General features: G+C 37.8%; 1 protein-coding gene across 1 annotated transcript in view; it reads left to right on the top strand.

Moving 5' to 3' along the window:
- The first annotated feature begins 8,759 nt into the window (after positions 1 to 8,759).
- LOC144205312 (delta-type opioid receptor-like) overlaps positions 8,760 to 22,878 on the top strand; it is a 35,245-nt gene continuing 21,126 nt past the window's right edge. The window contains exons 1-2 of the mRNA XM_077729608.1: positions 8,760 to 9,156; positions 21,247 to 21,508. Coding sequence (XP_077585734.1) covers positions 21,300 to 21,508 — 209 coding nt within the window. The 5' untranslated portion in view covers positions 8,760 to 9,156; positions 21,247 to 21,299. The remainder of the gene's footprint in view (positions 9,157 to 21,246; positions 21,509 to 22,878) is intronic.

The following is a 22,878-nucleotide window of genomic DNA, read 5'->3' as shown; positions in this document are numbered from 1 at the left end:
TACAAAAAAATTAAAGGTGGTCATTAAATGCCATGATTTCACAAATAATATTTGTTATGTTAACATATTTTGAGGTTGTTTTGAACAGGTCGTCATGTTTAAGGTGTGCGGTCGGCATTACAAGACAGAGATGCAGAAAAATAGAGTGACTTGACTGAAGCTCTAGAGTGTAAACAACTAAAGATTTGCTCGTGAAGCAAGAAAAACAACAGGGCAATTTTAGCAGCAACCAGAACCAGCTTTGTAATATCCCACAAAATCAATAAGAACTCTCTCCTTGTACATGTAATGTAAATGATACACCCGTTGATGTTCAGCAGGAGGTCATTGACTTGAAATCGAAAACTATACTGGCAGTTTTCCATTTGTATAGGAGGAGGTTTTTCCAAGAACGCTAAGAAAAGGCTGGTTCTCTTTGTATCCATCTAAACATAAATAAACGCTCTTCCCTGTTAAGTTTTCCAAATTCAGGTACAAATCCTCTCTTACTACTGATTATCAGTTGTTGAAGCTGAACAGATTCGTAAAAAGTTTACTTAGAATTATTTGTTAATTGTTAAGCATTGGATATTCCTAATCTTCCTTCGCTTACCCGACGTCAGGTCACGGGGGCAGTAGCTTCAGCCTAGAAGCCCAGACTTCACTCTCCCCAGCCACTTCAAGCAGCTCTTCTGGGAGTATCCCGAGGCGTGTTAGCCAGAAGACTTAGTCTCTCCAGTGTGTCTTGTGTTGGCCACATTATTCCTGACATATTGTGGTATCCTAATAGAAAGTTCAAAACAAAAAAGCCAAGTGAAGTGCTACTCATCTCATCTCTCTCATCTCATTTTCTGAACCAATTTATCCTCACTAGGTTCACAAGGGGTGCTGGAGCATATCCCAGCTGACTTTGGGTCAGCCAATTGCTTGGCACAAGGAGACCAACAACCATTCACACTCACACTCATACCTATGGGCAATTTAGAGTGTCCAATCAGTCTACCATGCATGGCTTTGGAATGTGGGAGGAAACCAGAATACCCAGAAAAATTACACGCAGGCCCAGGGACAACATGCAAACTCCACACAGAAATGATTTGAACCCGGGTCCGTCCACTGTGAAGCTGACACGTTAACCACTCATCCGCTGGGCCACCCTATAGTGCTACTGCGACTGATTGTTGCAACCTTAGCTTTTTTACCTAATTTCACTGAAAAATAGTTTCTTTGTAATCAACCCTACTCTCTTATTGACTAAGATGACATATATGCTTCTGTAAACAATGTCATTTATTGCAACCTACAAATAAAATCAATAACTGCGACAGATTTTAAACTTTTGACAAACATTTTCAGCACTGAATCGAATAAAATTATACGCCAGAAATACGACAGGACAGGCTCGACTTTCAGCATTAGATTCGATGGCGACAGAAAAGAAAGGGGAAAGAAAGCAGGATAGATGTTGTGTACAGTTAAAAAGGATTTTTGGTGAGTAAAATATGGCTGTATTCCTCAATAATATTTCAGTTGTATGAGGATATGATTTTGTATGATTTTGTGTTTTAGTGCCATAAAATAGTTTTTGAGTGTTGGATTGATTCCGATAGCTGAAGGCGTCACTGGGAGATTCACGGAACGCCACCGCTTCATCCATATTCTCTTCATGTACATGAATGTAAAAAGAGAATATTTTAAGAGAAAGAAAAGTTCAGCGTGTTTAAAATTACAAATTGTGCCTTGCTAGAGTATTCAGTTTAAAATCGATTGAATTGGATTTGCAAATGATTATGAAAGCAAATGATTGCCAAAAGTTCTAAATATCAGACATCCTGTCCTAGCATTGCATTTCCACTCATCATGATTCAGAATCCAGCTGCATCCTTTGCACGCTGCAGCTTTTGCTCGTTCTTCTGATTGAAGCCGGGCTTCACAATCAGGCTGCTATTTGCGTGCCTCACCAGGCGTCTGCTTTGGGCTCCTTCAATTCTCGTCCACGCACATATATTCCAACCCATTTGGGTCTTTTTGGAGTTTTTTACAATTCAAAAGCCCCAGGATTAAAATAATCACAATCAATGACATCTGCTAATATGTGTGTATGGGTTCTCAAAAGCAAAGAAGGGGAGTCAAATTAGAGTGGAAGAGAAATCCACGTTATCCTAATTCTGTGAGTCTGCTGCATTAAAACTTGCTTTTGTTCATTTATACTAAAAAGCAACAATATGTTAATAAAAATCTAATGCTCGAGCCAAAAAATATATTTAAAAAAAATCTCTTTGTTCCCTCAATTTCCATAATTGATTCAGTGGTTTTGAGGAGGGCATATTTGATTGGGACTGGTTGCATTATTGGCAACATGCTAGCGACACATCCTTAAATGTGTATGAGGCCACCAAAGAGAGACATTGCCAATTGTTTGCCATTCTCATTGGGAGGCGGGTTTTGTATTGTGAATAGACAAAGTGCTTTCTATATCATTTTAATCATGCAAAATTACACATCTGTTAAACAAAATAGTCATACAATGCGTGCGAATAGCTCAGTTTAAGGTCTTTTTACCAAATGGTTCATTCAATTAAAGAGGGTCTTTGGATTTTATTGTACATTCCTGCTTGTCAATTGGAGAGCCTGAAGCAACAAGATGGCCCACTTTTCCACTAACAAGCTCACTTAATGTAATTTCTGTTCACATAAATGAAAATGGATGGCTAAGTGAAAGAGTGGTTAGCATGTCCGCTACGTAGTTCTGAGATCAAGGCTTCAATCCCGGGCTACGGCCTTCCTGTGTGGACTGCAAGTTCACCCAGTGACTGCGTGGGTTGTCCATGGGTTCTTCCCACATCCGAAAAACATGCTGATAGGTAGGCTGATTTGTATCTCAATTTTTCCCTGAAATTCACTGGAAACCAGTTTAGAGTTTACCACTCCTCTTGCCTGTGGGTAGATGGTCTAGTCTCCAGTTTCAGAAGATGAACAAATGATTGAATGGTAGAGTCTGCAACTGTACATTTTTTGGCCATGGTTCACTGTCATTCACCATTGGCCACACCACTGGGTGTGTGGCACACCTTGGTGGGGCAAGGAAGCTATCTGGGGGAATTTTTCTAGGTATCCACCGGGATGTATGTCGATCCAGTAGGCGTTGAGTGGGCGATACTTCATTAATTGAATAACCCATTTTAATCTTCTGCTAAGTGCCCTCGAGTAGCAGCGCTTCCCTAAGAAAGATATTGCAATAATCCATCAAGTACACCCGAGTGACTTCAGCTTAGTGCTCTTTCGTCATTTGATTTTTATGTAATGCAGCTCTAGTCACACTGTAACCTGGCTCCTTTCTTTAAAATAACATCTTGAGTGTGGAGTGTAGATTACATGTTTCAGGGAGATTTACAGCTGTCTTTATTTTCCCTGCTGTTTGGATGCCTTTGTAACCCATGGAGTTGTGTTGTGGTTGGACTTACTAAGAAAGTTAGTCAAAATTAACTTTCTTTATCGTATACCCGTAGTGTGCCGTCAGGGCCTTCAAGGCCTTCTCTGCTGGCCTAAGAAATATTTGAATCACAGACTGATGTTAATTATATTTTGTCCAAGAATACTTGATAAATAATTCCAAATTGTATCTTAGCTTCCTTTCATTGCTTTTCCCCATGATTGCACCGCTTCCAGATGTGCGTTTTCATTTTGAAGCATTTAACCAATCACATTTCAGCCATTATTTGTTGCCACCGTCAGAAATCTGCCTCAAGGCCTTCACAATCAGTTCTGCAGGCTCTGCTGCATTAAACAAGCATCAATATAACTGTTGCTCTAACCAATCAGATGTCGAGTTGGAGACGAACATCCATTCACGCTCATCACTAGAGAAAATTTGTGTGGGGTAGTGGGAGGAATAATGTTTAGTTTGATCTTATATTCGTTTTTATTTTTCTGAGCTCATAAGATGTGTGAGGAGACATGATCTTCATGGATCATATAGCAGATTTCGAATTGTTCAAGAGGAAAACTGACCATCAGTGATGTAGTGAGAAGAACAAACCCAATGAAAGATAAACTGCTGTAGAGTACCTAAGCAGACAAATTCAATGCATTTGCATATTTCTGACCTCCTCATCCGAGTTTCTGCATTTTCTACTTCATGGTATCAAAATGTAATCACCTCTTCTGTTTCTTATTACAAAAATCCAGCATATTTAATAACAATCCCTATTTTTTCCTGACTTTTTTTAACATAAACATTTAGATATACACAACCAAAAGCAGCCTTTTGCAGTTTTACCTATTGACTTGGGTACTAACATTTTTCATTAAACTCTTACAATTTGACATTATTATTTTCTTTTCAATGTCAAAATTTACGGGATAGACTCTAATCATAGTTGGCTGCAGTCACTTGCATTTAGTTGAGTCACAGAGAAGTGGATTTGATAGTGTTTCTTTTTCAGCAGATGTGTTTCCATGGTGAGCCAAGTCTCAGATGTAAAATTTTTGCTGCGTGGATATGTGGTGTAGAAACTGTTGCTTCCTCTCTGAGCGCTCATGTGCTTCTCAGTTTGTTGCACAGTGTATATTTGCGGTGAACATCCACTGACAAATCATTCCCCAGGTCTTCATGAGAGCTTTTTATTTATTTTTCTTTTATTTTTTAGGATTAGGACTTGGGACATCACTAATGATGTGGCAATTCATTCCCTCGACTTGTGTGCAGCTACCTGTGGACTAATGAGTGCGGGTTGAGTCACAATATGATGCGGGAGCCTTGAACAGACAAACAAAAACACTGTCAATCAGACACAAAAAGTGTAAACAACAGCAGGAGTGCTTCACATTTAGGAATACATTTAGATTTTAGGTGCCCAAGCCTACATTGTAATCAGCCTCATTAAAGGAGGACAGCAGGGATCATTAGCACAGGATGTATTTAGATGTACAATATGAGGAATGGTGTTTTGAGATTCCACTTAGTCTCTGAAATTGATTTTGTTTGTTTTTTACACACAAACTGAGACAGGTACTAAATGTAAGATCATACATGGACCTAATGAAATAGTTCATGTGTCAGATATCCCATAAACATGCAGCGTTTCCTGCTAATGTAGACTAGTTGTGATTTCAGGCGACGCCCACAGATTGCAGACAAATGACCATTAATTGCCTGATTTGGTGGAGAAGGTTTGTCATGAAATAGGCTTACTTTATTGTTATTCTATATTTATTTTTACAAATATTTTTCGAAATTCTTACTGTATTAGTACCTTCATGAATTATGGCATGCAAAACTCGTATCCTGTTATATGTATCCAAGTTGACTAAATGATCTGACACATTTTCAAACAATTTTGGTCAAATGTGGTCAATCTGTGTAAAACCATCTGTGTCAAGTTAGTAAAAAAAATAAAAATAAAATAGAACAATATGAAATGAGTGGTAAAGCTAAAACACTGTGTGTCGGCAGTTTCCTGCAAACTGCCATTGTCTCATGGGGTATGTTGCCATGGCAACAACCAAAGACAGTGTTCAGGGTTTGAGAGGTAATGGTAAGTCGCTTGAAACACCACAATTTGTGTTCTTCGTATTTGATTTTGTGGAGAAAGTTCAAATATTCATAAACTAATTGTCTGCCATTAATGTCAATCGATGTCTAATCTATTCTCACTTTGAGGTACTGGCAGCGATCATTCCCTGCCAGCTGTCAATGACTTGAATGACGAGTATTCACAGCCAGACAATCCAGACTAAATGGTCAGGATGCCCATCAATAACAGTGGCAGACAATGAGTTAAAGGACAAAAAATGCCTACAATTAAAAAAATACTGGGCCTTGGGAACATTCAACTTTTCAAATGATAATATGGATTTAATGACATGTTTATATACATTGGTGTGGACAAGAATGAGAAGTAGGTGTTTATCAGATGTGAGAAATTCCTGAAGGGGGAAGTTTTTATTTTACTAATCAGGAATATTCCATCATTCATTTTCCGAACCGCTTATCCTCACAAGGGTCGGGGGGCATGTTGGAGCCTATCCCAGCTAATTAGAGGACCAGGCGGGGGACACCCTGGATTGGTGGCAAGCCAAACACAGTGCACAAGGAGGAGACAGACAACCATTGACACTCACACTTATACCGAAGGGCACTTTAGAGTGTTCAAGCATGTTTTTGGGACGTGGGAAGAAAACCAGAGTACCTGGAGAAAACCCGGGGAACATTCAAACCCCACACAGTGAGGACACGCCTGGGATCCCTCGACCCAAAAATTAGGAGGCTGATGGAGTAACCACCCTACCACCAAACTGTCTTCATCAGGGGAAATTAAATATATGCATTTTCAAATTACTTCATATTCTCGAAAATGTAAAATTAGCTTTTATTGAACTGTGAAATTATGACTTTCCCTTCAGTCTTAGTGTCCTGCTTCCAATCGTACTTCTGTGTTACCATGGTGACGGACTGCAGGGTGACTCGTACTAAGGACAAACTGCAAATGGTTAACAAAGATTTGTATTCTTCACTTTAACCTTGACAGTGCTTGATAATGAGTTGAGGATTTTATGCCTTTTTATGGAGGAAAGCTTTTATATTTTTTCTCTAAACATTTTTTCAACGTAAATCAATTTGTTTTATGGAACACAATCTTTATGTTCACCATTTGCTGATACCTAGCACCGGCGTTGACAATGAATGTGTCACGTTATGTTGGGTATTTTGGTGAAGGTGTTTCCGTGTCTCCCTTGTTTGATTTATAATTATCCTTTGTGTGGTATATTGCGTCCTGGTATGTCTGATTGTTGGAGTATTGCTTGCGTTTGGTCATGTCACCTCCCTGTCAGTGTGTGTTAGGGTTATTAGTCTTACATTATTACATATTTGCTTTGCTCCTTAGTTAGACAGGAATAGGAAGGTCAAATCATCTTGGACAGCTTGAATGTCTAGAAGATCTTTCGGCACTACATTACCTTCATTTGTCTTGAAAACTAAACCTTCTATTGTAACTTGGGTCCTTGACTATTGACTTCTCAATCCTGTTTTCCCACCCCTCCCTTGAGAGCTGAGATGTCCATTGTAACTAGGGTCCTTGAAGCTAATAAACATGAAAAAGATGCATGTAACGCCAGAATAAACCTGGATGGAGATTAGTCGGTTCGATTCTCTCGTTCAAGATTTTCACAGATGATTGTCCTGTCTCTTTTATTTGTGCATGTATTTGGGAATGCCTATTAGTGAACCCAACAGTGTGCGTATGTGCTATCCCGGTTAGGTTTGTTTCTTTATTGATTTTAACTATTTCTGAGTTTGTATGGCTTTTTCTGTTAGTTCTTATTAAAGCATTTCGTTTTGTGCAGCAGGACTCCTGTCTCATCTACTCCCTGCATCTTTGCTGCGAATCCGAAGCCTATTCATGACAGAATGAAGGACAAAAGAATTGAACCATTCTTCTGTTTGAGTTCACAGCATATTATTATCATAATCAGTTTGTTAACAGACCTGTGTGATGTCCTTTACACAATAACCACGACATATCCATCCATCTATAGCTGAATGGGGACTTACAATCTGCTATTTCAATTGTTAGTGCATCCAGCATGAAAATGATTATAGAAATGGTGAGGGGGGTTAAATTATTTACTTATATTTTTTTCTAATATTGTGTTGATTGAGGGTGGTATGAGTGGTTAGCCTGTTGGCCTCACAGTTCTGGGGTCCTGGGTTAGGATCAAGATCAGTCTACCTGTGTGGAGTTTGCATGTTCTCTCTGGGCCTGTGTGGGTTTTCTCCAGGGACTCCAGTATCCACCCACATTCCAAAAACATTCTAAATTGGACAGTCTAAATTGCCCCTCGGTATGAATGTGTGCATGAATGGTTGTGCCTCTGCTCGTCCCCTGCGACTGGCTGGCCACCTACTCCTCGTGATCGAAGTCAGCTGTGATAGGCCCCAGCACCGCCTGCGACCCTAGTGAGGATAAAGCGGTTCAGAAAATTATTGTGTTGATTAAATTGTCGTTTTGGTTCATAATATGTCCTGCTTAAAGCACGATGTAGCTGATGCTCATAAGAAATACAAGATAATGAAAAAAACTTGATTTGATGACATTGAAGCAACAGTAGTCACAGACCTACCCTGACCCTACTGCGAAACATGGAGGAGGCTCTGCTGTGCTCAATGAGTGCTTTTGTTGCATCTGGCACATCTTGAATCAATGCAGGGTATAATGAAATTTCAAGATTATCGTGTGACAGAAAACGTGGCGTCAGTCCCTTGTAGGTTTTGCAAAATCGTAATAAACCATAAAGGTATATGTATATATATATATATATATATATATATATATATATATATATATATATATATATATATATATATATATATATATATATATATATATATATATATATATATATATATATATATATATATATATATATATATATATATATATATATATATATATATATATATATATTTATATTTATATATATATATATATATATATATATATATATATATATATATATATATATATTTATATATATATATTTATATATATATATATATATATATATATATATATATATATATATATATATATATATATATATATATATATATATATATATATATATATATATATATATATATATATATATATATATATATATATATATATATATATATATATATATATATATATATATATATATATATATATATATATATATATATATATATACTTTATTCAGTGCGTCTTAGTTTCTGAGCAGTGGAGATAGAGATGCTTAGCTTTCGTCGAATTGATCTGTCAGAAAGGATATGGGAAGAATGCCCCCACTCCCCTCCAAACACATACACACACACATACGCACGCACGATCTCACGCCACCGCCACCGCCAACATCACCGTTCTCCCTCCCCCTGACCGTTTGCTATACCCGGCTGATGCGGAATGCTCCGCGCGGAGATGCAAAGCCGTCCGTCCCTCCCCCTTCTTTTTCATCCGCACCGGATCGACTGCTGCTGGACCAACTAGTCTTTCTACTTCTCCTTCTTCTTCTCCTTCTTCTTCTTCTCCTCGGTGCAGGAGGCTACGGACTGAAACGGCAGTGTGAGAAATGTAGCAGGACTCTGCAGTCTGGAAACAACTAGTTACGCCGTAGCTGTGGTATCCAGAGAAGGTAAGTGACCCAGACTCGACTGAGCTTCACCAAATCTTCACCTAGCCTGCTGCAGCAGAACGTTTGAGGATGCGCAGGTCGTCGCGGGGAAGTGTTGAAGACATCTGCAGTAGGCTAGTGTCAACATGGGGTACAGATGACGCGTTCGATGTGGAAAAATGCGGTTGCGGTTTGGAGTTAAAGCTTGCACGTGAGGGGGAGACAGTGGCATTAGGTCCACATTTAGACATACACTTAGAAACACCTGTAAATGGCTGGCTGAGTGGATTTCTTCTGTTTGTTTCTGGGTAGAAGGTTGTTAAACTGATTATATGAGTCCAGATGTTCTGGTGACAGTTTTCCCACCACATCTGCATGGCAACTCATATTGCAAGAGAGCTTGCGAGCATCATCAAACAACATCATTTGACTGAAATGTGGAAATTGACTGACAGGACATGGTTGTTTGTAATCACAATTCCCAAAGTTAATGAGATAAACTCTCATCTCATCCCTCATCTTATTTTCTGAACTGCTTTATCCTTCGCGGTGGGGGGTTGTGGGGTGCTGGAGCCTATCCCAGCTGACTCCGGGCTAGAGACGGGGGACACCCTTGGTGACTAGCCGATCGCAGCGCACAAGGAGATGAACAACCATGCATACTCACACCCATACCTAGGGGCAATTTAGAGTGTCCAATCAGCCTACAAGTCAAACTCTCTATCTTTAAAATTCTAACAATATCTTTTTATTCCATTTACAAATAACTGTTCCATGTCATTTAGTGGTTGCTGGACAGTACTCTATTCATTGCTTCTTTTTTTCTAACAGTGGTTCTTAACCTTGTTGGAGCTACCGAACCCCACCAGTTTCATATGCGCATTCAACTAACCCTACTTTTGTGTAAAATAAAATGTGATTTTCTTTCAAATTCGAGATTTATAAATTCGTTGCAGCACGGATTGGCCAAGCAATGTCACATGATCATCGGCAGCCAGTGATGGTCAAGCGTGCCATGTTATTGTGAATAGAAAGGATGAGTCGATGTGTCTTGACCTCCGTGGCTGAGGCTCCACCTAACCCTTGAGATCGGCTCGATTGAACTCAGGTTAAGAACCACTGTTCCAAAATGTTTGTGACCAAAATTATGTAAATCTGCATGTTTTGCTTTAATGCTTTCATATATTTGTAGGGATATGTAAATGAAACTTTCAGGTAGTATAGGTGATTACTTATGCTTTTATGTTCATGTATCATTGGGAAAAAGAATGACTTGTACTTTTTTGTACTTTATTACCCACCGAAAGCCAAATGTTAGCATTGTATTTTTGTTTTGTTTCTGTTTTCTTCCCATTATTTTAAATCAAAATGATTTCATTAATCAAAACCATCCTAAATGACATGCTCGGGAATGAAGTGTTGAGAGGGTAGTAGTGGGGTATATTTATTTATTTTGAACATAACACACAACATTTAATTGATTAGCTAGATAATGTATTGAAATTGTATCATAGCCTTCATAATTTTTAATGGGAATACCTCCATGTTTTTGTAATCGCCTCTAAAAAGGATAGTTAAGACCTTTTGAAAAAGATCTTTAAAAAAAATATTTGCCTCTTATACCAGTTACCATTGGATCATTTCAATACTGATATTACACAGTACCTCTGGTGGTTGAGTTATGGCAACTGTGACAAGCAACCTTGGTCTCCCTTACTTCATTGTGACTATATCAGCTCCCAACCAAGCGCTTTGGGTTGCTTCAAAAACAATATTCCTACTGCTTTATTGCGGTCAACTTTACACAGTTTATAAATGACATACAACACTTTATGTGAAGCCTGAAGAAAAATCAAATGCATACATGTATTTGTTGGTAAGATGGGTCAAGCAAATTGGTGACTACTTCATGAATATTTAGCTTTAAGTTTCCTAATTTGGACATCCCAACTGAGCTTGATGACTACAACACTGGCCAGATGGCTCAAACTGAAATGGCAAAATGTGGCAAGCAATAAACATGCTGATTCACCACAAAACTAGGTTTTTACCCTTAAACGTTACCTCTGCGTGATACTCTAAAGACTAACCTAAAAAATATGTATGACTACTGCCTAAAATAATTTAGTATTTAGTTTGGCGCTGTAATGTTAGGCATAAAAATGGCCCACCCAAAATGAAATCTTCACATACTCTATGTGAATGCCAAGTTTTATTGCTAGAAGCTTTTTATTATTTAGTCATTAGTGATCCTACTCCTACCGATGTTGGTTCGTGAGGGCAGCAGCTTTAGCAGTGAAGCTCAGACTTGCTTCTCCCTAGCCACTTTCTCCACCTCCAGGCAGTCCCAGGCCAGTGAGGAGACAGTCTTCCAAACATGTCCTGGACCAAACTGAAGGCCTTCTTTCAGTGGGACATGCCCGGAACACTACAATTATTTTTCTATTTATTATTTTCTATTTATTTATTTTTTTAAATCGCAGGGTACATACAGAGAAACAACAATTTATATTCCCGCATACCTTCAATCACCATACCACACACATTTTAGAGATTAAGGAAGAAACTGGAGTCCATAAAAAAAAAAAAAACATAAAGTGATAGGGAGAATAAGCAAAGGCCACACAGGAAGGTGGGAGTCAGGACTAAACCCTCGATCTGATAACTTTAAGGTACACAACCTAATCACTATGTCACTATTCTATTGTTGTATTCTTCTTATTATTTTTTCATGGTATTTAACTCTCTGCCTGCCATTGACAACAACAGTAGTCCAATTAGACCAATGGGAAGAGAACTGGATTTGAATCCTCATGTTTCAGCGCTATTGACAGTGCATAATGGCTTTCACTCCATTTTGATTGGTCGAGTCAATATTGGATGCTCCATCAATAGCAAACACTGTGTCAAATGAGTGATGTCACCACAAAAATAAAAAGCCTAAGAATAACTGTGTAGCGTCAAGGAACTAAAGGGCAAGGAACACGAGTGGTTCCAGCTTAAGCGAAAGAAGGAATAAGGCCAGTAAGATGAGGAGTGTAAGATAGCGCAGATGGAAAAGCTCGGTGAAGAGGAAACCTCTTTTAATGAGATTTGTCCTCGTAAGAAAAAAAAAAAAAACTTCCACGAGTAAATAAAAATCAGATGAAAATGCAAGTTCCAGAAGTTATAAATGCTGCTGAATAATAGTGGACAGTGGAACCCTTAAAACCCAAAACCACTTTATTTAAAATCCTTTGAAAAAAATAACACGAATTTTAGCAATGTGATATTTTTCCCCTGATGAAAACTAACATCTCATGTAAATATAATACCGTTTTATGACAAATTACATTTGAAATAGTGCAGACTTGTTTTCATACCGAGGAACCATTAATTCTTTAAAGACCAATAATTGACATCAAATCAAAATGCTTTCAACTCTGAGCCTTAATGGTCCATTAAGCCTATATTATTACTGTTTCATGATATTTATTATCTTATTGCTTGCCATTTACTATGACCAATGTCCAATTACTTTAAACTGGAGGGATGACTGATTGCCTTTAATAGTCCATTAAAAGCTCTGAGTTTTAAAATTTTCAATTTGCTGTCAATTATTTAGTTGTTGGGGCTTTAAAGTGTTTCTGGTCTATCTTACTTATATAATCACATCAGCTTTTATTAGGGACAATCATGTATCAAATATAACGCATTTGGCAATATAGGGTTAATGGGTTCAAACTAATCTTGTTTGATGCAACCTTAACCATACAGTTGGCCAAAATAGTGCTCTTTATTGTTCGTGTTACCCTGCTACGTATTATGTAAATGTTCTTCTTATATGCCCACCATATAAAATTATGAACATAATTTTATTACAAGCTGAAGGCCTACCAATCCATCCTCATTATTATTCTTGTGTACTCTAATTTTGAAGTACTACTATTCTGTCATTTGAGAACCAATCAGCCTGAGATATGGTAGCTGTGTAACATGGGCCGGTATCCATCGTTATCCGGAGCCCGATTTGTTTTTCTTTGAGCCAGGACTGATTATATAATTCTTGAATTATAGTTAAGAGTTTGGGTGGCACAGATTTCAATAAGTTATGAATTTTCTAGTGCACAGGTGTCAAAGTGGCGGCCTGGGGGCCAAATCTGGCCCGCCGCATCATTTTGTGTGGCCCAGGAAAGTAAATCATGAATGCCGACTTTCTGTGTTATGATCAAATTCAAATGAAGAGTATAGATGTATATTAATTTTCCTGATTATCCTCCTTTTAAATCAATAATTGCAAATTTTTAAGCATTTTTTTCTGGTTTTAGTTCAAAAATCATTTGTAAAATCTAAAAATATATTTTAAAAAAGCTCAAATAAACATTGTTTTAGATCTATAAAAAACTGAATATTCAGGGCTTTTAATCCAGTTGTTTTCATCCATTTATTTAAAAAGAAAATCTAAATATTATATCTAAAATGATCCGGCCCACGTGAAATCGAGTTGACGTTAAAGCGGCCTGCAAATGAACCCGAGTTTGACACCCTTGTTCTAGTGGGAGATGTGAGCATACATTTCATGGAATTATACAGTGCTTTTGTTGCCAACAGGTGACAAATTTGCCAGTAGAGTGAATGCGTGCATGAAAAGAAATCCAAAATGTAAAGTAGAATATGGACACTACATCAGTGTAATAGTTTATTTTACTCCTTGTTCTAAAATAGGATTTACTGTAAGCAAAAAAGATCTACTATAAGGATTAGTGGAAACAGAAGTGTGGTTGCATTTGCGTATGTGTGTGTCATTTATCATCAGTGTCATTGCACCCAGTTAGTTAGCTACTTATGTAACCAAAACTATTTGGAATGGTTCTAAAAACAAAAAAGATCTTCTATTCACTCTGAAGCATGTTTACGTTAGGACAACCTGTTTACACTTTGTCATGTACGTGTAATTATGAACAATTATAATCATAAATGTGCACTCTGCATTTCTTAGGACATAGTTGTTGTTTTTTTTTCAGATTTAATGACGCATCAAGTGCATCTGATTATATCCAATTGTCTCTTTATCCACATAGTCGTTGTCATAGAAGAGAAGGAATCCTTACATGGAAACACTTTGGACTGTGAATTGAATGTGTATTCATCAAACCAGAAACCCCCACGCCACACACACACACACACACACACACACACACACACACACACACACACACACACACACACACTGAACCTGGAAAACAAAACAGAGTCAGACAGATTTATTGACGCGCTGAGCATGTGCTGTATTTATCAGACAGATGCAGACAGCCTTTCATGGGTGCATATTCATTTAGGGAAGGTCGACTGGTTTGATGAAATATTTTTTTAGGCTGTTGGCTGAAAATGTTCTTTGAAATTGTGTAATATAAAAAACGAAATGATATTTTGTGCACAAAAGTCTGTATGAAGTTCAAAAAAGAAGATACTACATGGTACTGAACCTTATATTCTCAGTAAATATAGAGCGAATACAGATTACAGGAAACAAAAAAGGAAATAGGTGATTGTTCCAATATTTTATAATACATTTATTTCCCAGCTTCAGCACGTGAAAAAAATGCTTGTTTCTTTCGTAAACATAAACAATGCGGTCAATAAAGACTAACTCGGTTTGTCCTGATGACGTATTTTGTACGTGGCCGAGCGACCAGATTTTGAGATTCTGCAGGTACCTGCAGGTACCTTGGCTAGACAATGTATCAAGGAGAACATATGCATACAGTACCAGTATTTTCGAAAACATCATCAATTGAAGTAAATTATATTCAAGGCATCTTTCTGAGCCTAACATTATAGCTTTCCATTATCTTGCAACTGAAAAAAACTAATTCTTAAATTAATAAAAAATGCAAATTGTTTGTTGTTGTTTTGTTATTCTTACAGTTTTTAATCATCCTCCACACAACCAGTTATAGTAATTGGGAAAATAGCTGTAAGTAATCTTTTAACCACTGCATTCTAATTTTGTACGTTTGGGTCGCTACATTTTACATTCCAATCACTGTCATTAACATGAAATCAAGTAAACTTTTAATTGTAGAAAGTCAAGACGTTTGTTTAGTCAGATTCCTAAGTGTGAAAACACTTTATTCTTTGAACTTTGAGACAACACTCTATTTATATGCACAACACAAATTAGAAATTTTAAAGGCACTTTAGCACTCAGCTGTTATTACTCAAATCCATAGCCACGGCATAAGACATTTGTTTATTCTGTCAACCAGGATCGTGTCCTCCAACACCAATGCCGAGGAACATTTTCCAAACAAAAGCTTTGGTTTCCACAAACCGAAGGTTCTATAGCTCATATTGAATGGGATGCAGGTGTTTCCTTCACTATTTTATAATAAATGTATATCCCCATAAAATAATCCAACACAGGAATATTGATTCCTATTAAGGCAGGAAAACTTAAAGCACCATTAAGTGGTGTCATGATTGGCATCTACCATGGTACTTTTGGTCTGGTTATTAAAGGAGATAAAACCTTGTTGCTTAGGGCTCATTTTTCCGAATCATAACCATTGGCAGTGCCTATAGGTGGGATTTATTACCAGTAATCATGCAGTATTAATAGATGTGGCCTATACCACTAACTGTTCTGTATTCACATTGTATAATATAATGCATTCCTTACCTACTGAAGTGTTACAAATTGTAGCAGTCCATTGTGAGTAAAACCAGATTACTTGACATTTTCAGTAAATAAATCTATTGATACATATCACAAAAGTTTACCAGTTGGTTCTGTAGTAAGCAGCAAGACCCATTATTGAATTATATTTAAGGCTATTGAATTAGGCGATTTGTTGGGTTAGCAAAAAAAAAAAGGGGTAGAATTAAATAAGTGAGGTCATCAATTTTGTGAAAAACAGGTGTTAATCAGGTGTGCCCTAGTTAAGGATGAAGCCACCTGAAACACCTGTTAATCATGCATTTTCTCCTTAAAGTCGTGGGAATAATTGGTCATTCAACATATTTTTCATTGATTACAGGGTTAATTGTAGAGGAGAAAGCCTTAAAACAGTGGGAAAAAATATATAAATGATCTCTAAAGCCTGAAAAATGGAACGCAATCCAGAAATGTGGCAGAAAATTGAATACACTTATCAAAATGGATTGGAAAATAACTAGAATGGCAAAGGTTCAGCCAATAATGTTATCAAAATACAACAGCTTTTTTGAGGTAGAGGGACAAGAATAGTATATATTTACACACATTGTACAACTCACATATATTATTAATTAAAGTACTATGTAAATCGATTTACATATACATTACATATACAATCACTCTCACTTTGCGACTCCTCTGGTGAAGGTGCTGAGAGTATAGCTTGGGTGCTCTCTTTGGGGAAAGACATGGTGATGTGTCGCTGTCTTTGTTTTTTATTTTCCTGTAAAATTGCCCTTTACAAGGGCATAACCCTGTTAACGTGATTGCTAAATTTGACAGCTGAAATCATTCAGGCCCTAGTGGCATGTGACAAAAGAGCAACCTCTGCCCTCGTGTATCATGTCCAAAAGTTTCACTTTAACCAACACAGAAATAAATGTGAGACAGTCAACAGCGTCAAAAGGGGAATGGGTGTGGCTTACCTCAGATTTGAATTTGTTTAACCATCGTCAGCATTTTGTTTTCAGTGTGACATTGAAAAGGAATGATCAAAAGTTGTCAGATTTATTAATTCATTTATACATTGTCTGTACCGCTTATCTGCACAAGGGGCACTGAAATCAGGTAGTTAGCTGGGATTGGCTCCAGCAACCCCTCAGACCTTATCAATATAAGTGAAACAGATAATGAATGGCGAATTTAGGTGCCTCATAGTGTCGTGTCACTTTAATCGAACCACAGAATGACCGACTTCCTCGACATTTACTCTACAACTGAACTGTATATATTTGCACACTCCTTTTCAACTCTCCAGCGCATACTCTGTAGTATCCCTCCCTCGTTTACTCCATTATATAAAAATCTCATATACATGTATACTGCACAAAGCTAGAGCCAATGAGAATATTTATATCATCAGCTTTGTGCGTTCAGCTGGTCTATCGGACTTATTTAAATGACCTTTGGGTCTTTAAAAATTTGGTAATTAATGTAAACATCCACTAATACCAAACAATAAGATCATACAGTGATTTATTTATTTATTTCTGGTTAAATTACAAAGCCAGATAGAGCACAAGCGTATGTTTTAAAAAAGAAGGACCGTCAAGACAGTGAGAAATGACAGACCTATGTTCTCGCTGCCTTGTGAAATAGTCAACGTTGGAACCCTAACCCTAACAAAAGATTTCCACCAAGTAAATGTATAATCCAAACACTCAATTCAGGTAGAATATAATTGATGACAAGGGTGTCAGACTCAGGTTGGTTCGCGGGCCGCTTTAACGTCAACAAGATTTCATGTGGGCCGGACCATTTTAGATATAATATTTTGATTTATTTTTTATAAATGGATTAAAAGAACTGGATTTTAAGATCTGAATGTTCCATTTTTATAGATCTAAAACAATGTTTATTTTAGATGGTACAAAATGATTTTTGCACTAAAAACAGAAAAAAATTACAATTATTGATTTAAAAGGGGGAAAATCAGGAAATTTAATATACATCTATAGTCGTCATTTGAATTTGATCTTAAAACAGAAAGTCGGCACTCATGATTGACTTTCCCGGGCCACACAAAATGATACGGCGGGCCAGATTCGGCCCCCGGGATGCCACTTTAACACCCGTGGACAAGGAAGAAGAGAGCAAAGAGCAATTTCTGATTGAGGAAAAAGTCAAATCCCTAAACATGCCTCTTTCTAAATAGTAGCTTTAGATGCTGAAGCCGGGGCAAGAGATCTGGTGCTTATGGAAAAAAATAAAAAATAAAAAAAAGCTCCACTATATCCGCCTTTGGCTGCAATTATGCTGATTGGTGCTTTCATTGGTCAGCCTTGCCTCAGGAATCAATCACACCCATTGTATGAGAGCTCATGGATATGTAAAAAGCCCCAGAGTAATGTTTGCCATGCTGCAAAACACGCATACATTTTCATTTTTATTTTTCACGATGCACTGAATTTCCAAAAAGTGAACTGCGAAGTAGCGAAGATCACTATTTCAAAAAATTAATTATTGGAATCAAAAATATTCACCCAAAAATGATACATCTACATAAAGCAATTAAAAAAAATAGAGAAATGTGAGATCCATAGGCATATGATAATATTTTCTTGTCTTTATAAAGAATGTGGACTGGTATTGGGCCCTTAATAAATTGAAGCCATGTCATTTTACGTATAGTCATGGAACATTGGACTTAATAAAACATCAAAAAAGGCAGACAGGATTATTTTAAAGTGCAAGACTTCAGAAAAATGTGTTCCCTTCTTTGCTCACATGAGCTCCTGAACAGTGCCAGATTTCCTTGGATAAACAATATATCCTTGAGTAATTTGTTTACCTTCACAAAAGTGGCAGCTGTTTTGTTGTTGTTGTTGTTTTTTCTTCTTTTTTAATCCGATTTGATTATATGGAGCTTCCACACGCTCAGCACCTTGACCATTGACCTGTATTCATTCACTTTCTGAACCATTCATCCTCACCAGGATCACGGAGGGTGCTGAGACTATCCCAGTTGGACGAAACCCTGAATTGATGGTCAGCCAATCGCATGGGCACAAGGAGACGGATAATCATTCACACTCACACTCATTACTTAAGAGCAATGTAGAGTGTTCAACCAGCCTATCCATCATGGTTTTTTTTTATAATGTGGGAAGGGTTTACCTGGAGTACCAGTAGAAAAAACACACAAGTCTGAGGATAACAAGCAGAGTCCACACAGGAAGGCGGGAGTCAAGAGTGAACCCTCGACCTCCTGAAACTCCACACGGTGGGAACCTACCTGGAATTGAACCCGCAACAGCAAAACTGGGAGGCAGACGCACTAACCACTGGGTTCAAGGTGCGGCCTCACTGACCTGTAAAGAATCATTAATTTATTATAACGCCAATCATCCCTATATTTTGTTAAACACTAGTGACTAAGAATTACATAGAAAACAATTTGTATAAGAAACGATTGGGCTTTAGTTTCCATGGAAGCAGGTTATTTCTTTGCTACAGATAATAAAAAGCATAACGGACAAGTTAAAACCCATGGAAACAAATATGTTTGCAAGGCCAGTAGTTAGAAAACATTACACTAATAGACCATTTCCTGTTGAATAATTTTAATATTGCAAAGGAAATTCTAAGCTGCCCGGTGGCAAGAGTGGTTAGCGTGTCGGTCTCACAGCTCTGGAGTCCTGGGTTCAAGTCCAGGTGTGTCAACTTGTGTGGAGTTTGCATGTTCTCCTCGGGCCTGAGTGGGTTTCCTGCTGATACTCCGGTTTCTTCCCATATTCCATAAATCTGCATGGTAGGCTGCTGATTGAACACTAAATTGCACCTAGGTATGAGTGTGAGTGTGCATGGTTGTCTGTCTCCTTGTGTCCTACGATTGGCTGGCCACTGGTTTCAGGGTGTCCCCCGCCTCTGGCCTGAAGACAGCTTGGATGGGCTCCAGCACCCCCCGCGACCCTATGAGGAAAAAGCGGTTCCGAAAATGAGATGAGATTAGTGTGATGAAATTATATAGCAAGCATTAGAAAGCTAAAAGATGTAATCAATTCTGGTCTGCTGTCAAAACCAGAATTGCTGAGAAAAGTGGCAATTCTTTGATGCTTTGAAAAAAATACAGCCAAGCACGTGCCAATTTCATTTCTTACTTCATTTTTTGAAACATGGACTAGTTTAAAATATGACACCTTCTGTTCGACAAAAGAGGCATGACTATAAGGAGCACCTATTGTTGACGTTGCAATGCACTGCTCCATCAAGTTCTTCTGCACTATAGTGTCTTTTTGTAGGGGAGTATCAGAATGGTATAATGCAGGAATGAAGGGTCTTGGTACTGTGAAATTATTGCCCAAAATGTATTGAGGGCTTGCGGTAACCGCCGACATGCTGCAGCTGCAGTTACTGTTTATGAATATTCATGTTTGACGAGAGCGCAGAACTCAGTGGAAGCAATATGAGGTGTTGCTGCAGCAGCTGATGCAAGAGAGCAACTACAGTATTAAAAAAGGGTTATTTTTTTCACAACTAATTGAAAAATGTTAATCATTTAGAAAATGCAATCATTTAAATAAGATAGCAAAAGCAGAAGGTTATATGCTAACCCCCAATCTACCTTGACCTCCAAATGGAGGATTGTTTGTGTTTCATGCTTCACTATTTTCTGCTTTTAATGGCAACATGCAACAACATTGGTCTACCTAATGCATTTATTTTTGTAACTTATACCCATGTGGTTGTCAAAACCATGTAATCCAGGTCATAGAAATCCTGGGTTAAATGAAAGACAACTAGACTACATCTTGTGCTTCCAGTTGTTGTTCAAATGATTTTTTAATAGTATTCATAAATCTCACTTTCTCACTTTCACATCAATCTATCTTTGACTAAACATACAGTGCTTATTTCCATTTATTCACATATAAACACACATCGTATTTACTAATTACAGTTCCAATACGTTCAACCATGTTATGCACAAAAGGTGAAAGATGTGAACTTTATTCATTATCCTGAACACAGGACATAGAAATGTATTGTTTTCTTTCTACTTTTCCATAGTTAGAGATTCCATTGATACCTGGTTCCATGATTTATTTATTTTTTTGTGTTATTATTTTCTGAGTCACTTCACGATTGAGTTTCATTATCTTCTTCATTTACATCCACTTTATTCCCCTTCAACTGTAATGGTGAATAGGAAAAATCCATACGATAAGTCCTCCACAAAAAAAGTGAATGTTAATGAGTACTAATGAAATAACCGTTTCTTTTCCTATGACTTCTTAGTCACTATTATTTGGAGATCAGTAGTAGACAAGCAAATGTCAAACGAAATGTAGGTTTATTCCACTTTAGTTGACAAAAAAGGGCTACTTTTGTCAAAAACAAACACAATTTTCTGGGAACTGAGCAAGAAATATATATAGAGAGGAAGACTTTAATGTAATGTGTGTCTTTTGCAGGTCATACCGATTAATTAGCAGGCGTCACCTTGCACATGTGACCTCGCCAAGACATGGACTTCCCTGACGAGCTCCTGCTGGCCGAGCTGAGTCACCTACACCTCTACAATGGCTCACTCTTTCAGAACAACTTCAGCGACGCCTACAATGAGACCGAACCTCTGCTGCCCACTGGTGTGAGGATCACCATTGTGGTGGTCTATATGATCGTTTGTGTCATCGGCCTAGTGGGGAACTTCCTGGTCATGTATGTTATCATAAGGTAAGAAGATTGTTTTGTTAAAGACTGTCGTCATGGTCAAAAGTTGTGAGGCTGAAAAATATCTGCTGTGCAGTGATGGTATAAATTAAACACATTCTGAAATGCTAAGATCACTGTTGCTATAGTGATGGCGAGTGGTGAGTGGCCTGTTTTAAACAAGACATTGGTCTCATGTGAAACAAACCTACTTTCAAGTGGTTAAATAAGATTTCCTGCTGCAGTCACAATGCAGCTAGGTTATGAAGCGTCACTTTCCTATCCGATTGTTACATTTTCAGATGATTTTTTTTAAACGCATTCTCTGTGTATTCATTTATTCGTTGACATTTTATAGTGTAACCTTTTTATAAATTGGAATATTTATATAGGAGGAACAGAATGAAAAATCTTAGCAAAAGCAGGAGACTTCCGGTGACCTTTATCGGCGTGAATGGATTTCTATGTCTATTGCAATGTATGAACTAATGTTCAGTTGAATTTTTCTTTCAATTCCCCACTTTCAGTCCGATCACTTCAAAGTTTATTTTACTCTTACCTCGTACTCCCAAATATTCATTGGCGACACAATAAAAATCAATAAATAAATATTTCTTTTGACATGTTCTTCCTGGGCCTGCGTGGGTTTTCTCCAGGTACTCTAGTTTCCTCCCACATTCAAAAAACATGCTTGGTAGGCTGATTGGACACTCTAAATTGCCGCTAGGTATGGGTGTCCGTGTCCTTGTGCCTTGCGATTGGCTGGCCACCGATTCAGGGTGTCCCCCGCCTCTAGCCCGAAGTCAGCTGGGATAGGCTCCAGCACCCCCCACGATCCTAGTGAGGACAAAGTGTTTCAGAAAATGAATGGGTGAATGAAAATGTCTTTTGAAATCTGCAGTATCCACTTTTACACGTTTCCAATAATGTGGGGAATATATCTGTGAGCAAAAAAAAATTTAGCATCAGAGCTCATCTTATTTTTTAACTAAAAATATACTGTTCCTCTTTTGATTCGTTCACATAAAGCCGGCGTAGATTCACAAAAGACTACTGTGATGTTCAAGAGCATGCGGGATGTGATGGAGCCCAAACATGTTCTGGAACTTTTTATTCAAAAAATCGCAAACAAAAGACAGTCTCCTCTTACTAATGACCTTAGTGTATCTCTTATATTCACAGCATGATATGTAGGAGATGGCAGCCAAAAAACACTTGGAGGGGTGTTATGATGACTGTGTTGTGACAGAGGGAGGCGGCAATAGTGGGAGGCAGAAAAAAAAGTGAAAGCGTGATGATTCATTTGGAAGGCCCAGAGAGGGATTTGTGCTCCAACACAAATGAAGTCATTCTTGATATATCTAAGACATTTATGATTTCTGTAGAGAGATGCC

This window comes from Stigmatopora nigra, chromosome 1, assembly GCF_051989575.1.
Source record: "Stigmatopora nigra isolate UIUO_SnigA chromosome 1, RoL_Snig_1.1, whole genome shotgun sequence".
In the NCBI taxonomy this organism is placed as follows: Eukaryota; Metazoa; Chordata; class Actinopteri; order Syngnathiformes; family Syngnathidae; genus Stigmatopora; species Stigmatopora nigra.
The sequence above is the reverse complement of the archived record's forward strand: the minus strand, read 5'-3'. Positions and strand labels throughout refer to the sequence as shown.